A 24116-nucleotide genomic window follows, 5' to 3' on the forward strand; every position below is an offset into this window, starting at 1 on the left:
CCCAAGGAGTGTGTATGGTGGCAGCCAACACGAGAAAACCATGCTGGCATTGTGCGTGCACCACACTGACTGACTGAAAGTATGCAGGGCATGTAAGGCGAAGGCAAGATAACCGCTGGTCCTTGTTAGGGTAACGGAGTGGATTCCAAGAGCAGAGGGCGGAAGAAAGTCAGGTGGGCGGATGAGTTTAAGAAATTTGCGGCGACACACACGGTGGCGAAGGACAGGGGAGACATGGGAGAGAGGGCAGCACAGTCAGGCTCAAGATGACCTACCTGCTCCCTGTACATGCTGATGTCCTCGAACGACTTGCCGTTGTTGACCGCAAAGACGAGCAGGAAGCCCTCGCCCGTCCGCATGTACTGGTCCCTCATGGCACTGCAACAACACAGCATGCCACACAGCCAAGCACTGCTGGAGGCTAGTCTGAACAGGCATGGAAACAACAAATGGGCCTGGCATGTCTCTCTCTGCCACCCTCTGGCAAAACAACTGTTACCAGGGAATCCCTGGTCGGGGGTGCTGCGAATGGTTGCTGGGCAAGTTGGTGCATAGTTTCTGAAAAAAATTAGCGCAACTTTTCTGCTGTGGTCGCTGGTGTTCAGTGCTTCAATTCAGTTTTAATATGTTGTTAGGTGTGTTCTGTTTTCTGGCTTTGTCATATCACTTTTGTCCTGTTGGATTCCATTCAAACATGTCATTTTGGCCTTATACACCGCGTCACATCTTTCGTTGTTTTGCTTTTTAACGAATCATCAACTCTTGTATCGCTTTTAACTCCCCTCGTGTTAAAGGGTTTCTTTTATCGTTTCGTCATCTTTTACTGACTTCCGAGGTTTACTGCAGCTGATAGGTGGCGTGACAATGATATTCTGTGTGTATTTCACTAAAGAATATCATATTTCACTCATGTTTGTGTGTAGCGCTAATCTTTTAAAGAAAGTGCTGAGACTGCTGCTCATAGTCACATTGTCCGAGTGTCCGAAGCCACATGAAAATGTGACACCACACAGCTTGACTACTGAAGTATCAACCACGGCGTACAGTGCTACCTGCATATATACTGAACTCTTAAACCTACGAGTGCGATCTCTCGTAATTAAATATCAAAGTAGCAGTAAATTTAACAGCATACCAACACACTGAGATGGAAAGAAGTGGCAGCCACTTACTGTGTGCAGGTTGTCAAGCGAAATAATTGAGAACTGTGTTTGTTTACCTTTCACTGCCTCAGAGATAATGCAATTTTCAAAGTTGCCAATGGACTACGAACTCCCGAGACCGCATCCTTCTACCGCACTGCTGCTACTGCCAAACTGCGATTGGGAGCAAAAAATGGACTTTGGAGCACATTGGAACAGCTTGACAGGCAATTTCAAGCAGTTGTATTTCCCCCAAAGTGGGAACTGTGTTGGTCAAGTGTTGGACCAACACAGCTCCCACCTCGAGTTATTGATCAATTCGCTCTCGCCCTACCATGAACATGCCGTCCCGGCCAGCTCAGTTGGTAGAGCGACTGCTCCGGTGTGGCGGTGGTCCCGGTTTCAAACCCCAGACCAGGACGAATTTGTCTTTAACTGCCAAGTTTCTGAGAAAGCTGTACAGCTTTCCTTTGTAGCCGTATGGCTGCGCTCGGGTGGACGTCAATGAGTAATTACTCCCTTATTATAAAAAACATGTTCTGCAATCCCAAGTTCTTTCTGCTGGTTTTTGAACAGCGTACAGCATGCTTAGAGCAGTAGTAAACGTCAAAGATCAGCAACTCTATGACACTTCCAAAGGCACTTCAGCCAGAACCAAATGCCCTATGCACCTTTTGCAAACTGCACTCGCCGAGATTCAGCAGGTCTGGACTAATGGCCTCCTTCAATTTTCTTTTCACAGATTTCACTCGGTTAGGTCCATCACCGAAAAAACAAAGCAGCTTGTTATTTGGAAGTTCAGTTAGGTTTCTTTCGATGCAGTCAACTATGGTTTGGTTTCGTTTATGGGGTTTAACGTCCCAAAGCGACTCAGGCTATGAGGGTCGCCGTAGTGGAGGGCTCCGGAAATTTCCACCACCTGGGGTTCTTTAGTCAACTATGAGGTCTGCTGTCGCACGGTAGAGGTTGAACGATTCCAAGTGTTCAATGACCACTTTCCCTTCTGTCTTTGAGAAATATCGCAACAGGATGTCGAGTGGCTGAACACTACTTGGGCTCCAGCATTTTATCGATCTGCATTGAGAAGCAGACATCCGGCCAGCAGACTCGGTGCACATGTAGGAGCGCAATCAAAGCCATGCAGTGTGCCCCAAAACGAGCGTTTGGAAATGCTCATGTTTGTTGTGAGGCATCCACAGACGATCCTTTTATCCGAGATTCGATGTCGCAGACCTCATGTACACAGCGACGGCTGAGTAGTCTTCGATCACGCCAAGCAAGTGTGTTATGTGTGTGGCTGTTTTAAGTGGGCTCGACTGATATGCACTAACTTGTGACATTTATCATCCAAAAGTCTGGCCACCAGGACAATAAATGCGAATATTTTCAGCGGTTCAATAGACCTCTGCGAATTCTTTTTCTGGGCGTATTTCTGCAGCAGACTAGTCGTGCCTGGTGCATCTCTTCCCTGCACTCCACCTCTCAAGCCTTTTGCAGCGTTGTGAAGGCTGTGGCAGCCTGGGCCAATCGGAATGACATGTTACACCAAGGCTCTCAAACCACGACCGGTGGCTCCATTGTTTGCAGGGAGAAAACACCGGTGTCCAGCTGCTGAGTGCAGTAGTAGACTGGCAACTCGGGAGAAGAGGCTTTGTTTATGAATGGACTTTCTCTGCTAACCTAATTAAACCAGTGAATGAAATGCTGCTGCACTTCCACAACACCACTCTGAACTGCCTTTTGAAGGAAGTCTGCACACAAACCAAACGAGGAAGCGCATGCGTCGTCTTGTGTACGCATTTCTCTTCCCACCACGCAGCAATTTATCTCTTCAATTACAGCAATAACTGTGTGAAAAATGGATGCAACACTACTCAGACATTTGAGGGACTGTCTTCCCTGGCCCTGAGTGGACAGAAAAGCCCAGCCTTTCACAGAGAACTTGTGAGAAGTACAGCTCTCCTTGGAAGGCCTGGCATTATCGTTGCCTAAGATATTCACTTTGGCCAAATTTGGCCATTTTTATCTGGACAGTGCAACAAAACTCGTTTAGCCCCAGAAGGGCGCAAGAGTGGGAATGCACTCAATTATGCAATCAGTGCCTCCAAACTAATCAGCTTGATGAATAAAAATGGGGGTCAGGATTCAGGCTGAGGACGGGCTTGGCTGAAGGTAAACACTGGACAAGCCCTTTAGTGCTCAGGCAGGATTCCTTCTGGACCAGAAAGCTTGCGAGGCCCCCCCCCGAAGCCACCCAGGCCAGTCTTGCGGCCACCTCCTCCTCCCCCTCTCCATTTTTGCTGATGGCACAACAAGTATGGTCTGCACTTCACACTGCCTTGCACACCAAACAGACTGTGTGCTGACCAAAGAAAGGAGCTGTGCCCAACAGAGCGAATCGACCCGTAGTCGATTCCACACCCGCCTGTGTCACACCTTTTGCCGCTGCCTGGCTGGCCCGGTCTAGCTTGTCAAAGCATGCGGAGTTAAGGGGGGAGCCTGGTCTTGAGAAGAAAATTTTATTCATCTAGCCATAGTTACAAATTTATCAGGGCACGTGTATTTTTGTGCACTGATTCCAGATATGTCACTGAATATCACATAAAACAATTCCTTGAGCACTTAAGTACTTTTTATAGAAGTATTTTGTGAAGAGCTTTGAAAAAAAATTTGCTGCAGGAAACTCGCTGCAATGTATGCCATTGGGTTCTCTCGACACCCAGGAATGCAATAAGGGTAAAATTATCATCCTGGCTATCATGGAACTTGAGTTGTAGGGTACTGAAGCTGCCACTTCAGAAACGGGAATACCACACTTTTCTTCTCACTTCTGAAGTGACAACTTCAGTACCCTATAACTGAAGTTCTATGATAACCAGGAAGACCATTTCACCCTTATTGCACTCCTTGGTGTCGAGGGAACCCAGTGGCATACATTTCAGCGAGTTGCGCGCAAGAAATTTTTTTCAAGGCTCTTCACAAAATACATGCATAAAAACTATAGAAGTGCTCAAGGAATTGTTTTACGTGCAATTAAACAACATATTTAGAACCAGTACACAAAAACACATATTCCCTGAAGATTTCTTGACTGTGACTTCATTTTTTAAGACCAGGCTCCCCCCTTAAAAACACGATCTATGGCAATGTGCGTGTGTGATGTGGTCAGGTTTACAGCCATAGGCCACTCGTAAATGATGCAAGTGTACTCAGTGCCAGTGGAGGACACTGCCAAGAAGAAACCCTGCCCACCTGTACTCTTCTTGGCCTGCAGTGTCAAGGATGTCCAGGAGGCACGTCTCCCCATCGATGACTACCTGCTTCCGGTACGAGTCCTCTGCACAGACGCAGCCATACGCCGTGGAAAAAAAATAAAAACAGCGCTTCCTCTGAGTGCAGAATCACAACTCTGCTAGAGAACAAGTAATAAGAAACAATATAACACAGGACAGGGACACCACAAGCGCTGACTCGCAACTAAGCGTTTATTCGCAGTAACGTGTTAAAAAGAACTAAGGATGCCAACCGGCCATCACCTGGGAGGAGTGCTGATGAAGGGAAGAAAAAGAAGGTAGCGGTTCTTCCATATGTTCACCGCTATTAACATCAACTAAAAAATGTGTGCAAGAAATATAATGTGGACGTAATTTTTTCACCCCCGAAAAAAGTTGGGAGTATTTGTGCCAGGGTTGACAAGCACTCTGGTCGTGCTGTTCGTGATAAGCGGAAGGTGTGCAATGTGAATCATGTAAACCGGTACATCAAATGCGAAAAAGGTGCAGTGTACCACATTCCACTGTCTTGCGGGCGCATGTATGTCGGTCAAACTAGCCGTTGCATGAATGTTCGCTTACAAGAGCACAACTTGTCGTTGGGTAAACCGCCTTCTTCGAATCTTGCCAAGCACTGTATGGAATGCAGGGACTGTAAGCCTTTACCTGGTAAAACAACTGCTTTGTTTAGGCATCCTAATCACTTGACAAGAGAGGTATCAGAAGCCCATCATATCTGCAAAAACCAGCCTGCATGTGTTAGTGACCCATCTGTTGTCCTGCATGAACGGGAGTTTTCACATCAGGGATTGCATAAGTTTTGATGTTTTTGTTTTTCCTGTGAGCGTATGTTTTCTGCGTTTGGGAATAAACGCTTAGCTGCGAGTCAGCGCTTGTGGTGTCCTCTTCTGTGTCCCTGTCCTGTGTTCGCTGGAAATTTCCCAACAGGCTGTACCAACTCGCCTGAATGTCAGTTTTAATAAAGCAACGAGTAACGGCAGAGATAATGCATCGTGACAAAACAGAGCAGAATCACAAAACGCAGATCATCTACATGCACAGCTACGGAAAAGGAGTGTCCAGATTTAAAAACTTTTTTATATGCAGGACAATAAACGGGTCAATAACACATGTTCCTGTAGATATGGTAGGCCTCCTAAACCCCCTTAGAAAACCAGAATAGGCAAAGTATTACACTGGCGGCATTCGTTACTGTGCGTGGCTAGATTTGAAGATGGCATTTTTGAAAATGTATGCCCGGCCACACGGGAGTGGAAATTTGTTCACTTTTCCATATGCGACGTACCGAGTTACATGCCTCATCCAACACCCATCTACCATGCCCAACACTGCTGGAGCATTTGTCGACCATGGCTGATTCCACCAACTTACTTGAGGCCCTCAAAATGCCACACATATGCCATGCCTTTGGCCAGCATGTTTGAATTAATGCTCTTCACACGGTCGTACAAAAGAACGCCCACTCTTGTGAAGCCAATGCCTGAATGTTTGCAGGACACAGCGCCAAGAATGAATGGAATGCAAGAACAAGGAGGGAGACAGGGCAGAGTGCTGAAGTAACAAATGTTATTTCAAAAACAGGCAAACCAGCATCTAAGGGGGCACGAGGTTCTTAAAACTTTATTATTTATAGCTAGACTCTCATGAAATTTTGCACACAGATGTGTGTTTCCCTCTTCTGTTTCCAAATAGGTAGCCATAATTGAGCTGGTCTTAAATCTTACAAAGTATAGAATGTAATTAGGTAATGTCTCACTAAGCTCTAATGAAGTTTCACATTGCATTTTGTTGCTTTTACTCACATGAATTGATAGCCAGATAGAGTTCCTGTACCCGGTGACATTCTTCATTATTTTCTAAAGGCATGTCATCCTGATACACTGTGTCGAGAGTAAAAGGTTGCACTATTTGACACTGCAACTCGTTAAGCTAATTGTAAATTGCTATTTATACGTGGCCTAAACAAGAAACTATTGATTGGCATATGCCCATATAAGGCATGCATCCGAAATGCGGACACATTTGCTAACAAGTCTTGGTTACAACAGTATGAGGCATTAAAGGCTTTCGCCTTAATAAAATTGTGCAGTGTTGCAAGAAGGAGGGAGGGGCCACTCACCTATTGTTGGGTCGTACTCGTCCACAAAGCTGAAAGAGAACAAGGAACATCAGCACAGGCTTCTCTCCGAAAGTGCACCCCACTCAGTCAGAAAAAGGCTAGACCCTGTTTCTGCAGCTGCACGTGCAAACCACAAGGGCACAGCTGCGGCCAAAATCACATGGACAGATATGCAAATGCCACTGCTGCGTCTCACATGTAACACACCAAGAAACCTGCAGGTGTTCTCTACGCACACGTAAGAAAACCTGAAGCTCACTCATTACTTTTGCCACACCTGTACAAACGGCAACACAAACTGATATTCAGTGAACGCGGCCACTGCAAGCACAGGCGGAACAATGGTCTCTGAATTAAACCACCACCGATTTCAAATCTGAAATTTTTTCCCATAAATTACTAAGATTCATGCCATTGTCTAGTACCTCAGAGGAAAAGAATTTCTCCATAAAAAGTCATTTTTAATGCAAGGCTGCATCATCTAACGAGTAAACAGTACAATAACCAGACATTTTTCTATTTTACCCTTATCGGTAATTTTCCAGCACTTCTAGTGAAGCAGCGCAACGGCACAAGGGAAGAAAGGGACAAACAGTGCTGAACTGACAACAAATGTTTATTCCGGATGCTATCAGCATATATATATACTTAAGCACCTTAGAAAAAACAGAGGTGCTAAAGTATATATATATGCTGTTGGCACCCGGAATAAACATTTGTTGTCAGTTCAGCGCTGTGTTCGTCCCCTTCTTCCCTTGTGCCGTTGCGCTGCTTCACTAGATATGTCACACCAACTCGCCCGCCAGTTCATGTTGTTCGAGCACTTGCAATAGAAACATTAAAGAGACCCTGCAGTGATTTCAATGGTGCATATTCTAGTGCAACAGACCTGCAGAGGTGGTCTTCGCTGGTATTGGAGTCAAACTGGAAAGAAATAATTTTTTGAAATGGCTGCTCGCATATCCTCCTTGCAACAGATTAGGGAGACACCTCACTGCCGTGCCCCCCGCCCTGACGACATCCGTGGGCAGTCCATGCAAGCCTTATGCAGAGCTTTCAAATTTGAGTCCAATACTCGCAAAAACGACCTCTGCAGATATGTTGTACTAGAATATGCCCATCAAAATCATTTCAAGATTCCTTTCAAGTTGCGACTATCACGCATCAATTGTTGGGCGGGCTGGTTCTGATATTCCGTGACTGCAGCGCAACGAATGGGACAAGGACACAGGCAGGGACAGCGCTGTGTTCTGCTCCTGCCAGTGTCCTTGTCCCGTTTGTTGCGCTGTAGTCATCAACAAATGCGCTTCGATTACTGCAACAACTGCACTTTCGGCTTCCCTAAGCAAGCAATGATATTTTCAAAAAACCTAATTTTTAGAAAATAAGACGCTACCAAGTTAGCCACAGCATGAGAGGCAGCTGAGTGATGTACTCCATGTGCCGGGAAAATGCCAACAGCACACAGCACACAACACGGCTGCCTGAACACTGCAATGCCTGTCCAGAGCTGCAACCACTGAAGAATGGCAGAGGGGGGAGGAAGAAGAACACTCACTGGTTCTGTATGAGCTGGATTGTCAAGGCACTCTTTCCCACGCCACCCGCTGCAACAGAGAGAGAGAGAGGTGGGGGTGAGAAGGGTGAGTCACCCACAGCAGCAGAGAGTGGCCAATGCTTCAAGCACCAGAACAACAACACATCCCGAGACGACACGGCTGCCAACAAGCCACTGGAAACGAGACACAGCCACACTGTGCCTCCACCAAAAGGCCACAGACCTGTGCTCAGCCGAATGCCATAACTGCAAACAGCTTCAAAAGGTCCCTTGCACGTCGCCCAGACAGAGAAACACAAGGCCGGGTTTTCTTACTGCAAGACTGGCACCCAGAGCCCTTCCAAGCAAAACAAGTCTGATGACAGCATCCCAAACAACAACAAGGTGGAGGCATCCTTGCTTTTCTCGCTGCAGGCATTACGAGAGCTCTTCACTGGGACTCATCCACCACAGGAATGACTACACTGAAACCATTTTAAGACACTGGCCTTTCATCTGCACAGCATTTACTGAAGCAGTAGCCGCATTCCAGGCTGTCAGTCATCCCACGCTGACACTGACTGGGTCCAGCTGCGGCACTCACTCAATATTTCAGATGTTCATGTTTTGCCTCGCTTTGCGACCCCATCAGTGAGAGTCCCAAATTCCTTACTGCAGCCTCACTTTACCAAACTGCTTACGCTTATAGGATTATCGTGTTGCAACTTGGTCTTGCTTGGACTGCTCAGTAGTGATGCAAAACCATCGATAGTACTTTCGATAGTACTATGGATAGCCGTATCGATATTGCTTGCTATATTATAGTACTATCCATTCTACGAAATCAACCACACGTATCCATTGCACCCTTGGTTTCCCGAGTGTGTGGCATGGAGGTGATGGTATCAGTAACCAACATGACTCGCCCGTTTTCGCAGCATATACGCATCACCGAGCTCTGCAGACATTCCCAAAGCAAAGTTACTAGAGAAAGTGTTAGTGTCGTGATGTCCTAGTTGCGAAACGTGTGTGCGAAAACCATTTCTGCGGTGGTTACGTCAGCAAGACAACGTCTGCAGTGCACAATGGTGCCATGTTAACCAGCACAAGTTGTTATGATGTTTATTCTTTCATCGGATGAAGTTCTAGACATTTTTCCAAACTGTCCCAGCTAAACTGAACTGTGTGCCGCTTGTGTCCGAGTTTAAAGTGGTAGACATTTTAACTGTAGTATGCTCCCACAACCCTACCAGTTATCTTTAAAATTGGTTAACATGTATACAGGTCGGCGTATAGAAGAAAAAGGCACTTGGCATGCGCAGTGCTTATGCCATGGTATCACGAGCCTACAAATAACGAGATGCACAGCAATTAACATTTGCTCTTCTTGTTCTGACCATCACGGTGTCGAATGCTTTCGTTACGATGTGACACATAAATAGATATTGGTTTATTTGGGTTTAACGTCCCAAAGCAACTCAGGCTATGAGGGATGCCGTAGTGAAGGGCTCGGGAAATTTCGACCACCTGGGGTTCTTTAACGTGCACTGACATCGCACACAGTATACGGTCCTCTAGAATTTCGTCCGCCGCGGCTGGGAGCGTACCCATGCCTTTCGGGCAAGTAGCCGAGCGCTGCAACCACTGAGCCATCATTGCAGGGCATATATATAGATATATTTATGTAGAAATACTTCCTGTAATCTGATTTCGTGCTTATATTTGGCTTTTATCTAGCTCGTGTATAAAGATGTCCTTCTCATCTAGTATTCTACTGGAAATACTTCCCGAGGCTTGAGCAATGAACCACTACCATGCTTACAACCTCACCATCAACAAAATGTTTGATAAGCATCGCATTACATTTTCATGCACTGCACACAAGGTAGATATGACCGTGCATGTTCTAGACTACCATGCCACAATGAGGATGCAACAGTTCAGTAAACAAAGCAGATCAGACACCTCAAAGTCACGCAACTTGAGAAAAGCTTTACTTCTGAGTACGAATGTACCAATCAGAACATATTCCGGATCCTTTACTGCGCAATTAAATATTTCATTCGTCCACAAGATGTTTCATAAATGCATGAATTGAGTATTGCTAGTAGTCAGTCATCACAAATGCTGCTGTGGTGGCATGGGGGTTATGGTGCTTGGTTGCCGACTAGATATACGCAGGTTCGGTCCCGGGCCACGGCGAAGGTCCATGTACTGGCCGATGCCAGGGCTCGTTAAAGAACCACAGCTGGTCGAAATTTATCCGGAGACCTCCACTACGGCATCCCTCATAGCTTGAGTCTCTTTGGGACGTTAAGCCTTATAAGACCGTGAAACCAATCAGGTAAATATTTGGCTATATCGCTGGCCAACAAATGCATAATATCGACAGTTTTACTATCGACTGTCTCACTATGGACAGTGGTACTATTGGTAATAATACTATCGATTCTACTATCTACAGTTTTTTTACACTATCAATAGTTTTAAAAAAATATCGATAGTCAATTTCCCGATAGTTTTTCATTATTACTGACTGGACTTAAGTGTCCGCAGTATTCTGTAAACAAATAAATATGACCTAACCTCAAATATGCATGCACTGTGTGGGACCCCTCTATTAAAAATCTAATATGGTAAACTGACTCCCCGACCACATTAAAGGACGATAGACTATAGATTTCTTCTGTTAAACGATGCGTTAGACATTAGAATACATGGATTACCAGGCGGTATTTGCCTACAGCTGCTAAATAATTTATAATTGAATTTCTTCTCAGTTTTCGGTTTCAACGACTGAACGACGACTGACGTCATGTTGACGATTTGTTGCAAAGGCAACACTACGCGAGTCGCCAAGCCGAGGAAAGGCCATACTGCGCATGTGCGAGGAGCAGTCCGCTGCCGCGCGCTCTCCAGCGCCTCTCTCTCTCCTCGTTGCTTTCGCAATCCTCCAGGTTTAACCAGAGCTAAACCACTGACAATTTTATTGTCACGTGATCCACCAGAACAACTAATTTAACCGCTGATATGTAGTTTCAATTCACCATGACACTTAATCCAGCTTCTTCCAAGACCTGGAATACAAAAATTGCCAGTCAGGAATAATACAGCACATTTTTTTTTTTATGACAGTCATCGTTCGACTGATGAAACCAAAACAGCATCAAGGCGAAATTCAATTACAAAATTACTTAGCGGGCAAACACGAATACCGCAGGGCGTTCCATGCATACGAATGTCTAATGCATCGTTTGAAAGAAGAAAACATGCAAGCAAAAATTTGGTGCCTGTAGTCCTTAAAGCTGAACCCTCTCTGCTGGCCTCCACGTTTCTGCCCCATAGGTGAGTGTACTGGTAAGATACAGCTGCTGTACACTTTCCTCTTGAGGGATACTGGTGACCTGCCATCCATGATCTGAGAGAACCTGCCCTAAGTAAACATTGCTGCTTAACCTTCCTTCCAGTGCATTGCAGCCAACAGTAAACCAATCGCAATAGACAGGCAGGTAGCAGTGAAGTAATGATGCAGGTAAAAAGAGGCCCTGAAATCATCAAACATGTCATCTATCTGCGCATCCTTGATTTGAACAACTTTTCCCATCCGGCACCTTTTGCTCGGGTGACCCCCACAAGCCCCATCTTTCCACATTCTCGCACACTTGCTGGGCAAGCCTTTTTTCTAATCTTATAGACTGACGTCTCATTCTCACCGTTTGCTAAAACCTTTGATGAAGTACGGACATGGTGGCTGCAGCTGGCAAAGGACGGGGTTAATTGGAGAGACACGGAAGAGGCCTTTGCCCTGCAGTGGGCATAGTCAGGCTGATGATGATGATGACTAAGGCCCGGAAATTTAAGCACTAAAGATCCCCGAAATAGGCAGGCATCTAGGCTCTAAAAAATATTGAAATAGGGCTATAAAGCAAATATAGGCGCAGTACAAGATTTGTCAGTCAAGCACGGAGCGTACACTGTCCTCAATTGAATCACGTGAAGAGGGGTTTATTGGAAACTGTCTTCTTCATTGCACAAGCCACAATAACGCACATACTCAGACTTTCGAACTTGAAGCTCCTTCGGTTTTCGCTAAGCATAGCTTTGTACTTTAAAAATCTTCTTTCGACGTCACATGAAGTTAGTTGCACGAACCTAAAACATAAGAGTTCCCAGGGGCTCAGGCCTTCAGGTGATGTGGCTGTATTGTCGCCGCCTAGAAGGTCTCTGATTTGCAAAATTGTTTCTAGGTCCCTAGTTTTTTCCTACCAATTGTTGCATCTTCGTAGAAGCAGTAGCGCCGTTTCCTTCCAGTCCCAGAAGTGCTGCTTGTAACAAGGTACCCATGTGGGCTAGTTGGTGTACGTGAGACATAACTTCACCAGCGAAAGAACGAGACACAAGGAGAAGAAGAACACCAATGAGAAACCACTGCCCTAGTCATGCCAAGTACTGGCGGAGGGCAGTTGTTCGAACCGGGTGCATTTCCTACGCCTCTTAATGCCGCGCCATCAGCGCTCGAGTGGAGTTGGTTGCGCCAGAAGGCACGCACCTGCTTGTTTGTAGCAAGGACTCCCCCGTTGTATTTGGTCATTTTCTCCGCTTGGGAGATCAGGCCCCCAACATACAGCAGCTCCGCCAGTACTTTGCATGAGTCATTGGATGACTCACGCAGTGCGGTCAGGCGCTTCACTCGTAAGCATGGCACCGTAGCCCTGAAGGACATAACCCCATCCCCCCATCACCGACCGCTGCATGAAAAATTGCATGTGTTAGGTCATGTAGCAGACGTAACCAGCGTCGCACTGCGGCTCGGGTGGCTTTGTCAAGCTTGATGAGCAGCTTAGCTGACACCGGCCCAAGCACAACTCGGTGCATCAACCGCGGTAGCAGATATGTGCGGAGCACCACCAAGCGCTGCTTTGGTTTCAGGGGTGCCGCACTGACCCGTTGTAGCAACGACTTTAGTTCAGCAGAGATATCAGCCGGTGACATCCCGCTGGGTGAGAAACTGAGGCCCAGGCAGCGCCAGATAGTTTCCGCTGCCGCCTTTGGTATTTCCTCACCACCGATGGTGAACTGTTGGTCGATGTCGATCTTCGTGATCTTTCGTTTGGCGTCTGGCATGTAGGCAACCGTCAAGCTCTTCGAAGCATTGATGGCTAACCCCCTGGGCGCCAGGTACATGAATAAGTCGTCTAGTTGGTCCTGGAGGCCTGCTGGAGTGGATGCCATTATTATCAGATCATCGGCAAAGGTCATGGCATTCACTGTCAATGGCCCACTCCTGAAGCCGATCTCAGGTGGGCAGTTTTCTAGCCATTCATCTAGGACTAGGTTAAAAAGCATCGGTGATAAGGTGTCACCCTGCCTTACACCTCTCGTTGGTTTGACATAGCGCGTCGACCCCAGGAAGGTTAGGGCCGTTTCTGCGCCATCATAAAAATCCCTGATGTAGCGTAGGAAGGGTTCATCAAGGGATTTCCTCCTGAGGCCCTCTAGAATTGCTGGCTTGGTGACCCTGTCGAAGGCCTTGGCAATGTCCAAAGTCGCCATGTACAAAGGTCGGTAGCGACGCCTGGCCTCATGGATTGCGCCAGCTAAAAGGTGCACATTTTCGGCACACCCGTCGACCGGGAACAGCTGCCTGGAGTCTGGACGCCAAAACCTTATGGAACAATCGCACAAGGATGGGCGCAACTGTTATTGGCCTAAACTCCCCAGGTTCCTTTGCATTCTGCTTCTTCGGGATGAATATCATCCTCGCACCTTTCAAACAGATGGGCAGTCTTCCCAACAGCATCAAGAGTGTCAAAATCACCTTGAGGACTAGGACACGAAGGTCCTTCGCCGTCAGCCCATCAGGACCAGGGGCGGAGTTCAACCTAGGCATTGCTGCCTTTAGCTCAGCCGATGACACTGGCTGAAAGATTGAGATCGTCTCTTCAGTGCCTGTAAGAGTAGATCCAATACTGCACGCAAGTGGCGCTGTTTCCCAGCAGTCGAGGAATGTGGCAACATCTTCCACATCAGCTTGCTTTGCACCGTCCAGGACCCCTCTTGCACAACGCCCCTGACACTTTTTGAACTCTTCCTGAAGCTTAGCGTACTCTATGCGACGTCGCTTCCGTTTGCTGAGATTCTTTGGCTTGCCTTGCGGTTTCCTTCGTGCTGGTCTCGGTGGTTTGTCACGGAAGAAACAATGACGGAGGTAGTTGTTGAAAGCGACTGTGATGTCCTGGTTGTCAATGTACAGCTTTCCAAGCGTCCAAAGTGTGTCAGCCCCGAATGAACGGGGGCAAGGCCTATTTACCAGCGATCGCAGTTCCTCCAGATTCCGATTATGGTCGGTCTGGGAAACTTCCTCGGGTTCATCTAGTAATACCGGAACTTCTAAGTCACTGTTATGGTCGGACGGTTCTGGTAGCGGATCAGTTTGTTCGGCCAAGAGATGTTTCACGAGTTTCTTGTAAGTGTCCTGTCGCCGGTGAGATTTCAGACTGTCGAAGGTACGATGTCTGAAACACGCATGGAGTCTTTCATTCATGTTGTAAATATGTATATTCTGCTCTTTGGCCTGTTTTAAAATCTGAACTTCCCTAAGCGCCAGACGATAGTTCTCTTCTGGCAGCCATCTCGGCTTGACTTTGCTCACTACAATGTCAGCATTGTACGCGTCTAAGTGGGCCCTCTTCCGATGTAGGCTGAGGCCCACCTTCAAAGAAAAGGACCTCCCGCACTCTAAGCATGTGTTGTAGTTTGCCTCTGTTGCAGAGTCATCAGAATCACTGCTCGGAAGTTGTCTAAGTTCCCTGAGCCGGTACTGCCCAGCAGTAGTAGTAGATGGGCCAGGAGCGTCGGACTGCGCATCATCAACCACCGAATCACCCACGTCGCTACCCGAACTAGATGGCATCCTGCGCCTAGCGCTAGGATGTCGAGACCCAACACTAACAGGCACACCAGTAGACGGCATCCTGCGCCTAGCGCAAGGAGGCCTAGGCACAACACTGTCAACTGGCACGCCCCTGACATTGTGTTCCATCACTACTGGTACCCTCCTGCGCCTAGCGCCAGGACGTCTAGGAACTAACACATCGCTGTCCGAAGACTGGACCTCCGAACCGGATACGGACGCCGCCGGAGACGATGCCGATGAGTGGAGAAGGAATGGACCTCGCCCCCCACAGAGCTATGTGTCAAGCCACCACAAGTCGCCTCTGAAGCAGGAGCAGTCTCCCAGCCGGTTGGAGCGACTGTGTCGTAGTAGCCGTCCCTCGATGCATCCGCAGGTGGAACCCCGAAAACCGCGTCTACTGGGGTGGGGGCCCGGAAAACCGCGTCTCCCGGGGCGGCAGCCGCGAAAACCATGTCTGCCGGGGCGAGAGCCCCGCAAAACACGTGGGAACGCCCCCCAGCAACACCCTGCACAACGTGTTCGGCGACGTGCGGAACAGAAACTGCCGCACCGTGAGCCAAACACTCAGGGGACTCCTCACACGACTCGCCAAGCAGGGTGGCACGCCATACCACCACGGGACCAGGATCATTTCCGATTGCGCCATCCTGGCCCGCAGTTCGTGCACCCACACCCAAGTGGCGTGTGTCGGGGCACTCAGAGGGCTTCCCTCGCTGGCTACTTGCACGCCTAACCACCGTGGAGCCCGGACTATTAAGCTTGGCACGGTCCAGGCACACAGTTCGTGCTTTCACCAGAAGTCCTGCCCCCCTTTCCACCCTAGCCTCTGACACCTCTCCCCGGGATGGACTGGCACCGTCCCCCGGATCTGTCCCCAGGACACCACCCCTGGGCACCGACCTCGTCATGGCTCAGAGGTCGAGCATCGTGTACTCTGCGTGGGTCGAAGCCCTCCGCACCCCTTTCACACTTTCTGACTGGTCTGCGTTTCTCGTTCCAGTCTCCACCATTCGATCAATTCCCAGTTTCATGCGAGCCTTGGCCCTTGTCATCATCGGTTGGTCGTCGTCATCGGTTATCAGCGGCTGCGTTCTGCATCCAGCCCGCTTCTTGATGGGACCACTGTCCTCATCCCTGGAGGTTCCAACTCCCTCTTGGTGGCGCCCCATTCCACCAACACCTTGGCCTGTCTTCAAACGGGCCTTTGCCCTAGTCACCAATGGTTCCTCATTGGTGACTAGGGCAATGGTTCCTCACTGGTGAGGAACCATTCCAGCATTGTCCTGTGTTCTTCTTCTCCTCGTGACTCGTTCTTTCGCTGGTGAAGTTATGTCTGCTGCTTGTACTTCTTCGACAGCCTTCAATGATTCATCTACTGAGAGTCCAGCCTTTTCCAACATTGTCATCGTTTCCGTCAGCGTTGAGAAGTTTGCAGTGATGTATATCAGATCTCTTTCCAAGCTCGCCTCTTCGAACATGCCTGTTGCTTTAATCACACGCGCAGCGTCATCCTTGATTTCCTCAAAGACAGATTTGACCACTTCAGAGTGCCATGCCTAACATACTGCTGCGTTTATCCATGTTAACACCCCATCGAGTCAAAACAGGCTTTGGTGGCAAAGGTATGTCAGGTGCTGTGGTGCTAAAAACAGCAGTTGAAGGAAATTCAAGGAACACCTGTTTTGTGCTAGGTACAACTCGTCCACTTGGGGAGAAGAGAGCCGGATACATTCGGCGACACGATGCATTGCATGAACAACACAGGCCAGGTGAACCATCTTGGAGCATAAAAGAGTCAGTCCCTTTCCTGCCTTGCACATCTAGGATGCACCATCTATAACGAACAAAAGTACCATCTCATACCGAATATTTCCTGGCCACAGAGACTCCAGAGATGAAGTGAAAAAAACGCGGTATCGTTGAACGGCTCAAATTTTCAAGAACATCTCCGTTAAGCAGGATTGCTCGTCCGGATTTCTCGGGGCTCAATGTTCCGACGATGAAGTTGACCACATACCGCCCGCTAGCGTCCGTGGTTTCGTCGACTGACACCCAATATTATCAGATTTTGGCGAGAGTATCCTCGTAGCACTCTTTCACGTATCTCTTACGAAACGTTGATTCATCTGGAACATGCTGCTTGGTGTACTTTTCCACAAAAACCTGAAAATCACTGTTGGTTAGTTTCCTTTACAGGATATCTGGCGCCAAAAATGCTTGACACAACTCTCTGGAAAATGACGATTCCTTTGCTGTCGAACTATCGCTGACAGCTTCTGTCATTAGGAGCTGCGAAGTCCCCTCTTTCGTTCGCTTCAGGTTTGCAATATGCTCGTTGGTAGCGACGTGTTGCACTACATGGCATCGCTTCTCACGTGATACTGAAGTTTTGCACCCTTTGCAGAACTACAGAGTTCCATCAGTTGAAAAAACATTTCCAAACTGCGAAACCCACTGGCTGCAATGAGCACCTCTCGATACCTTTTCTTTCGGCATGTCAATACGAAATGAAATGGAGCACGCTGACGAAGCATAGTTTGTGAGGCCACTCAGGTCAATGTCATGTGTTCTGGAAGCGGCATGCACTGATTCAGTCACAGCAATGCTAAAACAGAGTCAGTTAAAATCACTAGAAGTAAGAAGAAGAAAGCAGAATTTGAAACTTTTTTTTTTTTATAATGACTGATGAAGTCAAAGTTAATGAACAACACCATGTTACAGCTCCCCTGAAGCGTTGCCCACAGAAAAAATCACAGTAAGGTATTACAACCTATTATTACACATACTGATGTCTATTGCTACTCCTTTTTTCCCGATGCAGTAGAAATTTGGAATCAACTACCAAGCGATGTTGTGGACAAAACAGATGTAGACAAATCTGAGATAGGTGTGAACACGTTCCTGGAGAATTGCTGTGCAAATCTGCAATTCTGTGTATTTGAGTGTTTTTTAGTGAAGAGAATTGCACTTGTATCTGTTTCCCTCCCTGTAATGACCCTCATACAGAGGGTTAACCGTATGAATAAAGAAAATAAAAATAAAGCGGCCTTTCCCTGCGGAGGGGTAGGCAGTCGAGAGTCGACTGATGAGGCAACGGCCGGGGCTACACTCAAGCAGATTAGATAACCTCTCTGGTTGCGCCAGTTACACTTCGGAGAAAAACGCTCGGCTAGACCCGTGCCTTTTGTGCGTGCATCGGCGCACACCTTTCACCATACTTAGAAAGATGTCTCAAAATTGAAGAACGGCACCGAGGACCGAAATGCCGGATTTCGGCATTTATAGGCAACAAGTACAGTTAAATGGGTATTATTTCCTAAAAAATGCCAGAAAGGCAGGGAAGTGAAAAAATCCCCCCTTTAGGCATTTATAGGCAGGTTTAGGCAAATGCCTAAATTTCCGGGCCCCAGTTATGACGGAAGAGTGACTAACAGTTTCCAGTTTGTCACTAATAGCAATAGTAACTAATTCCCTCTTGGCAACGTTAAGTGTCCCACAGAGATCTGTGCTTGGCCTGCAACATTTTCACACATACATCAATTATTTGCCATCACATGTAATGTCTAACACACATACGTTCGCAGATGACTACTTTATCATGCTATTTTTTACCAACATATATACATTTTCCGACTACTGTACTTTACCTATCTCTTGGAAATGATCTTAATGTTGTTCAGGACTGCTGTAACGAGTGGCTAATGGAACTTAAGCCCCCTACGCATAACTGTCTGCTGTCCAACGCTGCCTTATCCTCTCTCCTTTCCCTGCATAATCTCTGAAGTTCCCATACAACAAAAAGAACATCAGTTGGTAACAGGTACAACCCTGGCCCAGGGCTCATGAGAGGTACACATGCGACATGACACAAATAGCACATGTATATGGGCTTCACCAGCCACCACGCTGGCTCATTTGCAGTGAAATTGTGCACAGAGCTTGGGTGTTGCAGTAACTTTTGCCTCATATTAACTGTAGTTACCGCTGTATCTTACCGGTACTCACCTATGGGGCAGAAACGTGGAGGCTAACGAAGAGGGTCCAGCTTAAGAACAACGCAGCGAGCAATGGAAAGAAAACTGGCAGGTGTAATGTTGAGAGATCGGAAGCGGGCGGAGTGGGTGAGGGAACAAACATAGGTTAATGACATCCTAGTTGAAATCAAGAGGAAGAAGTGGGCTTGGGCAGGGCATGTAATGCGAAGGCAAGATAACCGCTGGTCCTTAAGGGTAACGGAGTGGATTCCAAGAGAAGGCAAGCGTAGCAGGGGGCGGCAGAAGGTTAGGTGGGCGGATGAGATTAAGAAGTTTGCAGGGATACAGTGGCCGCAACTGGCAAAGGACAAGGTTAACTGGAGAGACACGGGAGAGGCCTTTGCCCTGCAGTGGGTGTAGTCAGGCTGATGATGATGATGACCTAGTTCAGCCGTGCATGATGCAAACCAGCGATCGTCTGCACCGAGATTGACAAACTGAAAGCCGCCAGCGCTGGGCTTTCGCCGAAGGGCAGTGGTGGCACCATTTGCTGTCTGCAGAGGGAAGCACCACGACATGAAAGGCACCGAGATGAGCACTGCATGGCTCCATCGATGGTGTCCTCTGGAGGCAACCCGGCACAGACCATTACGGATCTGCATCATGCGTGGCTGAACCAGCAGGTACAGTTGTCAAGCCTAATATGAAACACAAGTTACCGCAACACCCATGCTCCCTGTGCACAGTTTCACCACAAATGAGCCAGCAGCTGAGGCGACAAACTTCTTAAAAGTCTTCATGACGAAGGTTCATAACATTGACTGCCCCGGTACAATAAATTTAGAGAGGTCTAAGTCTTTTCAACCTAGCTGTGCAGTCTGTCTAGCTTGGTTGTGCTTTCGTTAAGCTTAGTTGTTATGCACAGGTTAGCCACAATCTTTCGCACAAGTTGCACACACTGCCAAACGGATGGTGTGGTATTGCAAAGCACCCTTTCCCAAGAGGAATCGATGCTCGCGCGAAGTAATGGTGCGCCAAATGACACATGAAGGTTACGATGACCCATTAGTAGAACATGCATGCAATGCTGTTTGTCCTGCAAGTGGATGCCTCACCGTCATTGCAGTTTACAAACCCACGACTGACTCACACAGGATTGCATCTTGAATGGCACTAACTTATTCCCACCTGTTTCTCTGTGCCTTCTGATGGTCATTCGTCACAAGTGGTCACTTTTTCTTTCAGCTTGACACAGCTGTACTTTCCACTGCAACTCTTCATGCCAAGGACATCGTTTTTTTGGTATAACAAGCGAAGTGTTTCAATGGATTAGAAATTATCCTGAAGGGCGCAAGCAAAGAGTCTTCGTAAACAGCCACTTTTCCGACATAGCAACAGTCACCCCTGGTGTTCCGCAGGGATCTGTGTCAGGGCTGTTCCTAATTTATGCCAATGACATAGTGTATAATGTTACTTTCCAGTTGCAGTAGCACACGGATGCCTGTTTTGTATCATTCAGTTAAAGCCGCATGTGACACACACACACTCTCAGCAAAACTTGGACCGCATTCAATGCCAGCATGAAAACTGGGACATGTCCTTTTGCTGTTGTGTTTCGTTTACGCACAGGCCAACTCTGACTGCGTCACATTATTTTTTGAACAACCAGCCTTTATATAAAACGAGAGATTATAAATATATCTATTTTCCGGCTGACGTGACCTGGAGAGAACAGACAAATACATTTCAAACTTCTTAAAAAGGCATTTCTGGGATGCTCCTCAGAAAGTGGAACATTTATATTCCACCAATATCACGCCAATCATGAAGTATGCCTGTGCAATTTGGGATCCCCGTGTTGAGACTGACTGTGCTATGCTGGAATGCGTTGAAATTGTTCAGCGCGATTTGTGACAAGTATTGTTGCCACGTTTGTTAGTAGCTATGTCATGCAGGAGCTGAACTGTCTCTCTCTAGAGGAGCGCCAAATGTGAATTAGGTTGGAATTTCTCTGCCACATCTAATTCAACAAAACCAGCATTAACCCTAAAACTTGCTTGCTGCCAGGAGGTGCGACTGCCAATGGGTGGCAAATAAGCGACAAAAAGCTGTACTGATATTTACAAGCACTCCTCTTATGCCATCAATGAAAAAATGAGAGAATTTTTGCCTAAATAAACGTGCGAAAGTAGAACTGCATGAAAATATAACACGCCGATGACAACCTCTTCTTCACACCGCAGATGAAAGATGATGTGTGAGAGTGTTGCAGTTGAAGCACAACCGTTGGCAGCAATAGCCTAGTGCTCTAATGTGCACTAACTAGCCAGCGAGGCTGTTCATGCCACAGCAGGTTAGAATACCAGCTACAGCAACGTTTTTTTTTTTATTATTATTTCAGATGGCACAAATTCAGAAACATCGCAAGATCTTGCTTGTGGTCTGCCCGTCGGAGTAGTGTTTCCACACTAATAGAACAGGCTGCCCTATCTTGTTGTGGAATGCCAGAGAGAGGCAATGTTCCGAGCACTGTTGTCCGATTTACGACATGCTAAGTTGCCATGTCAAACTTTTTTTTTCGCATTACCAGAACATTGATGAGTGTGAATTCACAGTTGAGTTGACGTGCTTTTTTCGCCACTCACTGTATCTGTACAAATCGCTGGCCCATGCCGTGTGTGTGACTTGTGTATGTATGTATTCCCCCAGCAATTATGCCTTCACGGTGCTGCAGAAAACTTGAATAAGCCCATACATGCCGAAACTTCAGAGATTTGAAAAAATTAAAATATTTTTAAAGTAAAATGTTTATTTCCATTCACAATTAAGAACCATCCTTTTATTGGTTGAAATATTGTTCTCAACAGTGACTTTTGAGCTGTAGTATGCATATTGAGGGTAGTATGCACATATGCATATATTTGAGGGTAGTATGCATATTTGATACCTGTCACATTTGATGACTTTAAAATCACATTTCTCCTATCTTAATCTTCAAATTTATGGCCCACTTCCTTCAGACGGTGAGAGACCGAGTGGATGTAAGAAATAACCACAACCTTCTGGGCGCTATGGTTAACAACCAACTCCCCCAGCTTTCTGTTCTTTTTCCTAACTTTTACTGGACTGTTTCAATGCATGACTGAGATGCAGCAAGTGTTGGTAGCTGCTTCGCTAGAAAAACAAATTACACTCACTTGAAAATTAGCTAGACTGGAAGTTGCGTGACCCCCAAAAGCCTTCGGCTACTGGCTAGATCTCGAGAGCTGCTTCTGGGTGATAGGCGAAATGTTGAAAAATTTCCAGCGCACACAGGACAGGGACAGCGCTTGTGGTGCACTCTTCTTTGTCCCTGTCCTGTGTGTGCTGGAAATTTCCCAACATGCTGTGCCAACTCGCTCGAATGTCAGTCTTACCATAGGCGAAATGGTCTGGAAATCCAGAAACTGAGAGATGTGACGAGCTACTGTGATTGCACAGCCCCCAGCACACTGCAAGATGCCATCGCATGGCTTGTTGCCGCAAATCACCACCCCATGTGGCCAGAGAGTGAGACAATACTGCTACTCGCACCATATGTGACGGCAATAAACCTTTCGCTTACAACCACAGCCACGTTTGTCTCTCTCCCTCGCACTGTTCTGTGTGCTGCTGTCAGCCAAGTATTGGGCCTTGTCCACCCCTAATAAGGTGCAGAAGTAGTGGAAAATGATAAAACCCGGCCACTCAAAAGAAGCACCGAATGAAGTTCGCTGAATGTACTGCCTCGACTGTCTACAGCATCCCTTTGACATGTGGAAAAAACTATTTTGTATTTATTTATAGACACTGTGATCTTGCAAAGATCATAGCAGAGTGGGACAAAAAAAAAATACAAGCATATAAACACACTCAAATTCATAACATTTGCAGGCACTTTTCAAACAGCAGTAAAGAATTATGATTAACAGTCTCGCTATTAAGTTTGTTCCAATCAGTAATTGTCCTCGGGAAAAAAAAGAATATTCAAAGCAGTTATTTCGCGCGTTCAAAGGGGTTATTGTTAGTGCATGCCTTTGTCTCGTGTTATAACCTAAGGAGTAAGAAAAATAATTAGAAGTATCAAGTTTATAATGTCCTTTTATAAGCTGGAAGAAAAACTTTAATCGACAAACACGACTGCGCTCAACGACGGTGGCGTAACCCACTTCGCCTCACGAGCTCACTTACAGATGCACGGCCATATGAGTTAAAAACAAATCTAGCTACTTTATGCTGTATTCGCTCTAATCTCTCAATGTTTGTTAATGTGAAAGGGTCCCAAATGATTACGGCATATTCTAGTAACGGACGGACGAGGGAATTGTAGGCCAATAGACGAACACTAGGTGGGATGACTTTAGTGAGCGCCTCAAGAAAAAAAGCTTCCGCATTGAGTTTGCTACTACAGCGTCTATGTGTTTTGACCACGAAAGGTTGTTAGTAATCTATAGGCCCTAATATTTATACTCTGTCACCTCCAATAATGATGTCACCTCTAACAATGTGGGACAAAGCGGCAGGTGATCACATCTGGGAATACTAACAGTAACTGAAAAGCCAGGAGGGTTGCTTGGCAGGCACTGCAGAAAACGTAAAGTCAAACAAACAGTGAAAATAAGAACCAAAATGAATTAAGCCAAGTGTCCACATGCCGGCCTGTTTACAGGATTGCCCTGTTGTCACGAAATGCAAATGACAATTATTTTAAGGAATAATCGAAAAATGACAGACCGATTATCAATCAATCAATTCATTTTCCCATGAAAGATAAGGCAACAAGAGGAGACTGAGGAAAAAGCTGCTTTGTTGAGGCTTGACGAAGCTCCAGTCACCCATAACCCATCAGCAGTGAAGAACGATGCATTTACATGGAGAAAAGAAACGTACACCAGAAAAACAAACATGGCATATTACATAAGTGTATAACGGTGGCAGTGAACGACCTGTTCACTGTTCCCATGCCGTATGTGTGACTTGTGTATGTATGTATTCCCCCAGCAATTATGCCTTCACAGTGCTGCAGAAAACTGGCAGTGAACAGTTCGGTAATACGTTTATGGGATAGTAGTTCAATATCGATTTGTGATTCATCCTAGTATTGATTTAGTATTTTT

General features: G+C 46.7%; 1 protein-coding gene across 2 annotated transcripts in view; it reads right to left on the bottom strand.

The window, feature by feature from the left end:
* Ras85D (GTPase ras-like protein 1) overlaps window positions 1-24116 on the bottom strand; it is a 41120-nt gene that overhangs the window by 15116 nt on the left and 1888 nt on the right. For both annotated transcript variants that reach the window (XM_089555769.1, XM_089555766.1), the window contains exons 2-5: window positions 8113-8161; window positions 6555-6583; window positions 4395-4479; window positions 276-378 (exon numbers count right to left, since the gene is read on the bottom strand). In XM_089555769.1, the coding sequence (XP_089411895.1) occupies window positions 276-378; window positions 4395-4479; window positions 6555-6583; window positions 8113-8161 (266 nt within the window). The remainder of the gene's footprint in view (window positions 1-275; window positions 379-4394; window positions 4480-6554; window positions 6584-8112; window positions 8162-24116) is intronic.

The sequence above is a fragment of the Amblyomma mixtum genome, chromosome 1, assembly GCF_055824585.1.
Source record: "Amblyomma mixtum isolate Tamu chromosome 1, ASM5582458v1, whole genome shotgun sequence".
NCBI classification, from domain to species: domain Eukaryota; kingdom Metazoa; phylum Arthropoda; class Arachnida; order Ixodida; family Ixodidae; genus Amblyomma; species Amblyomma mixtum.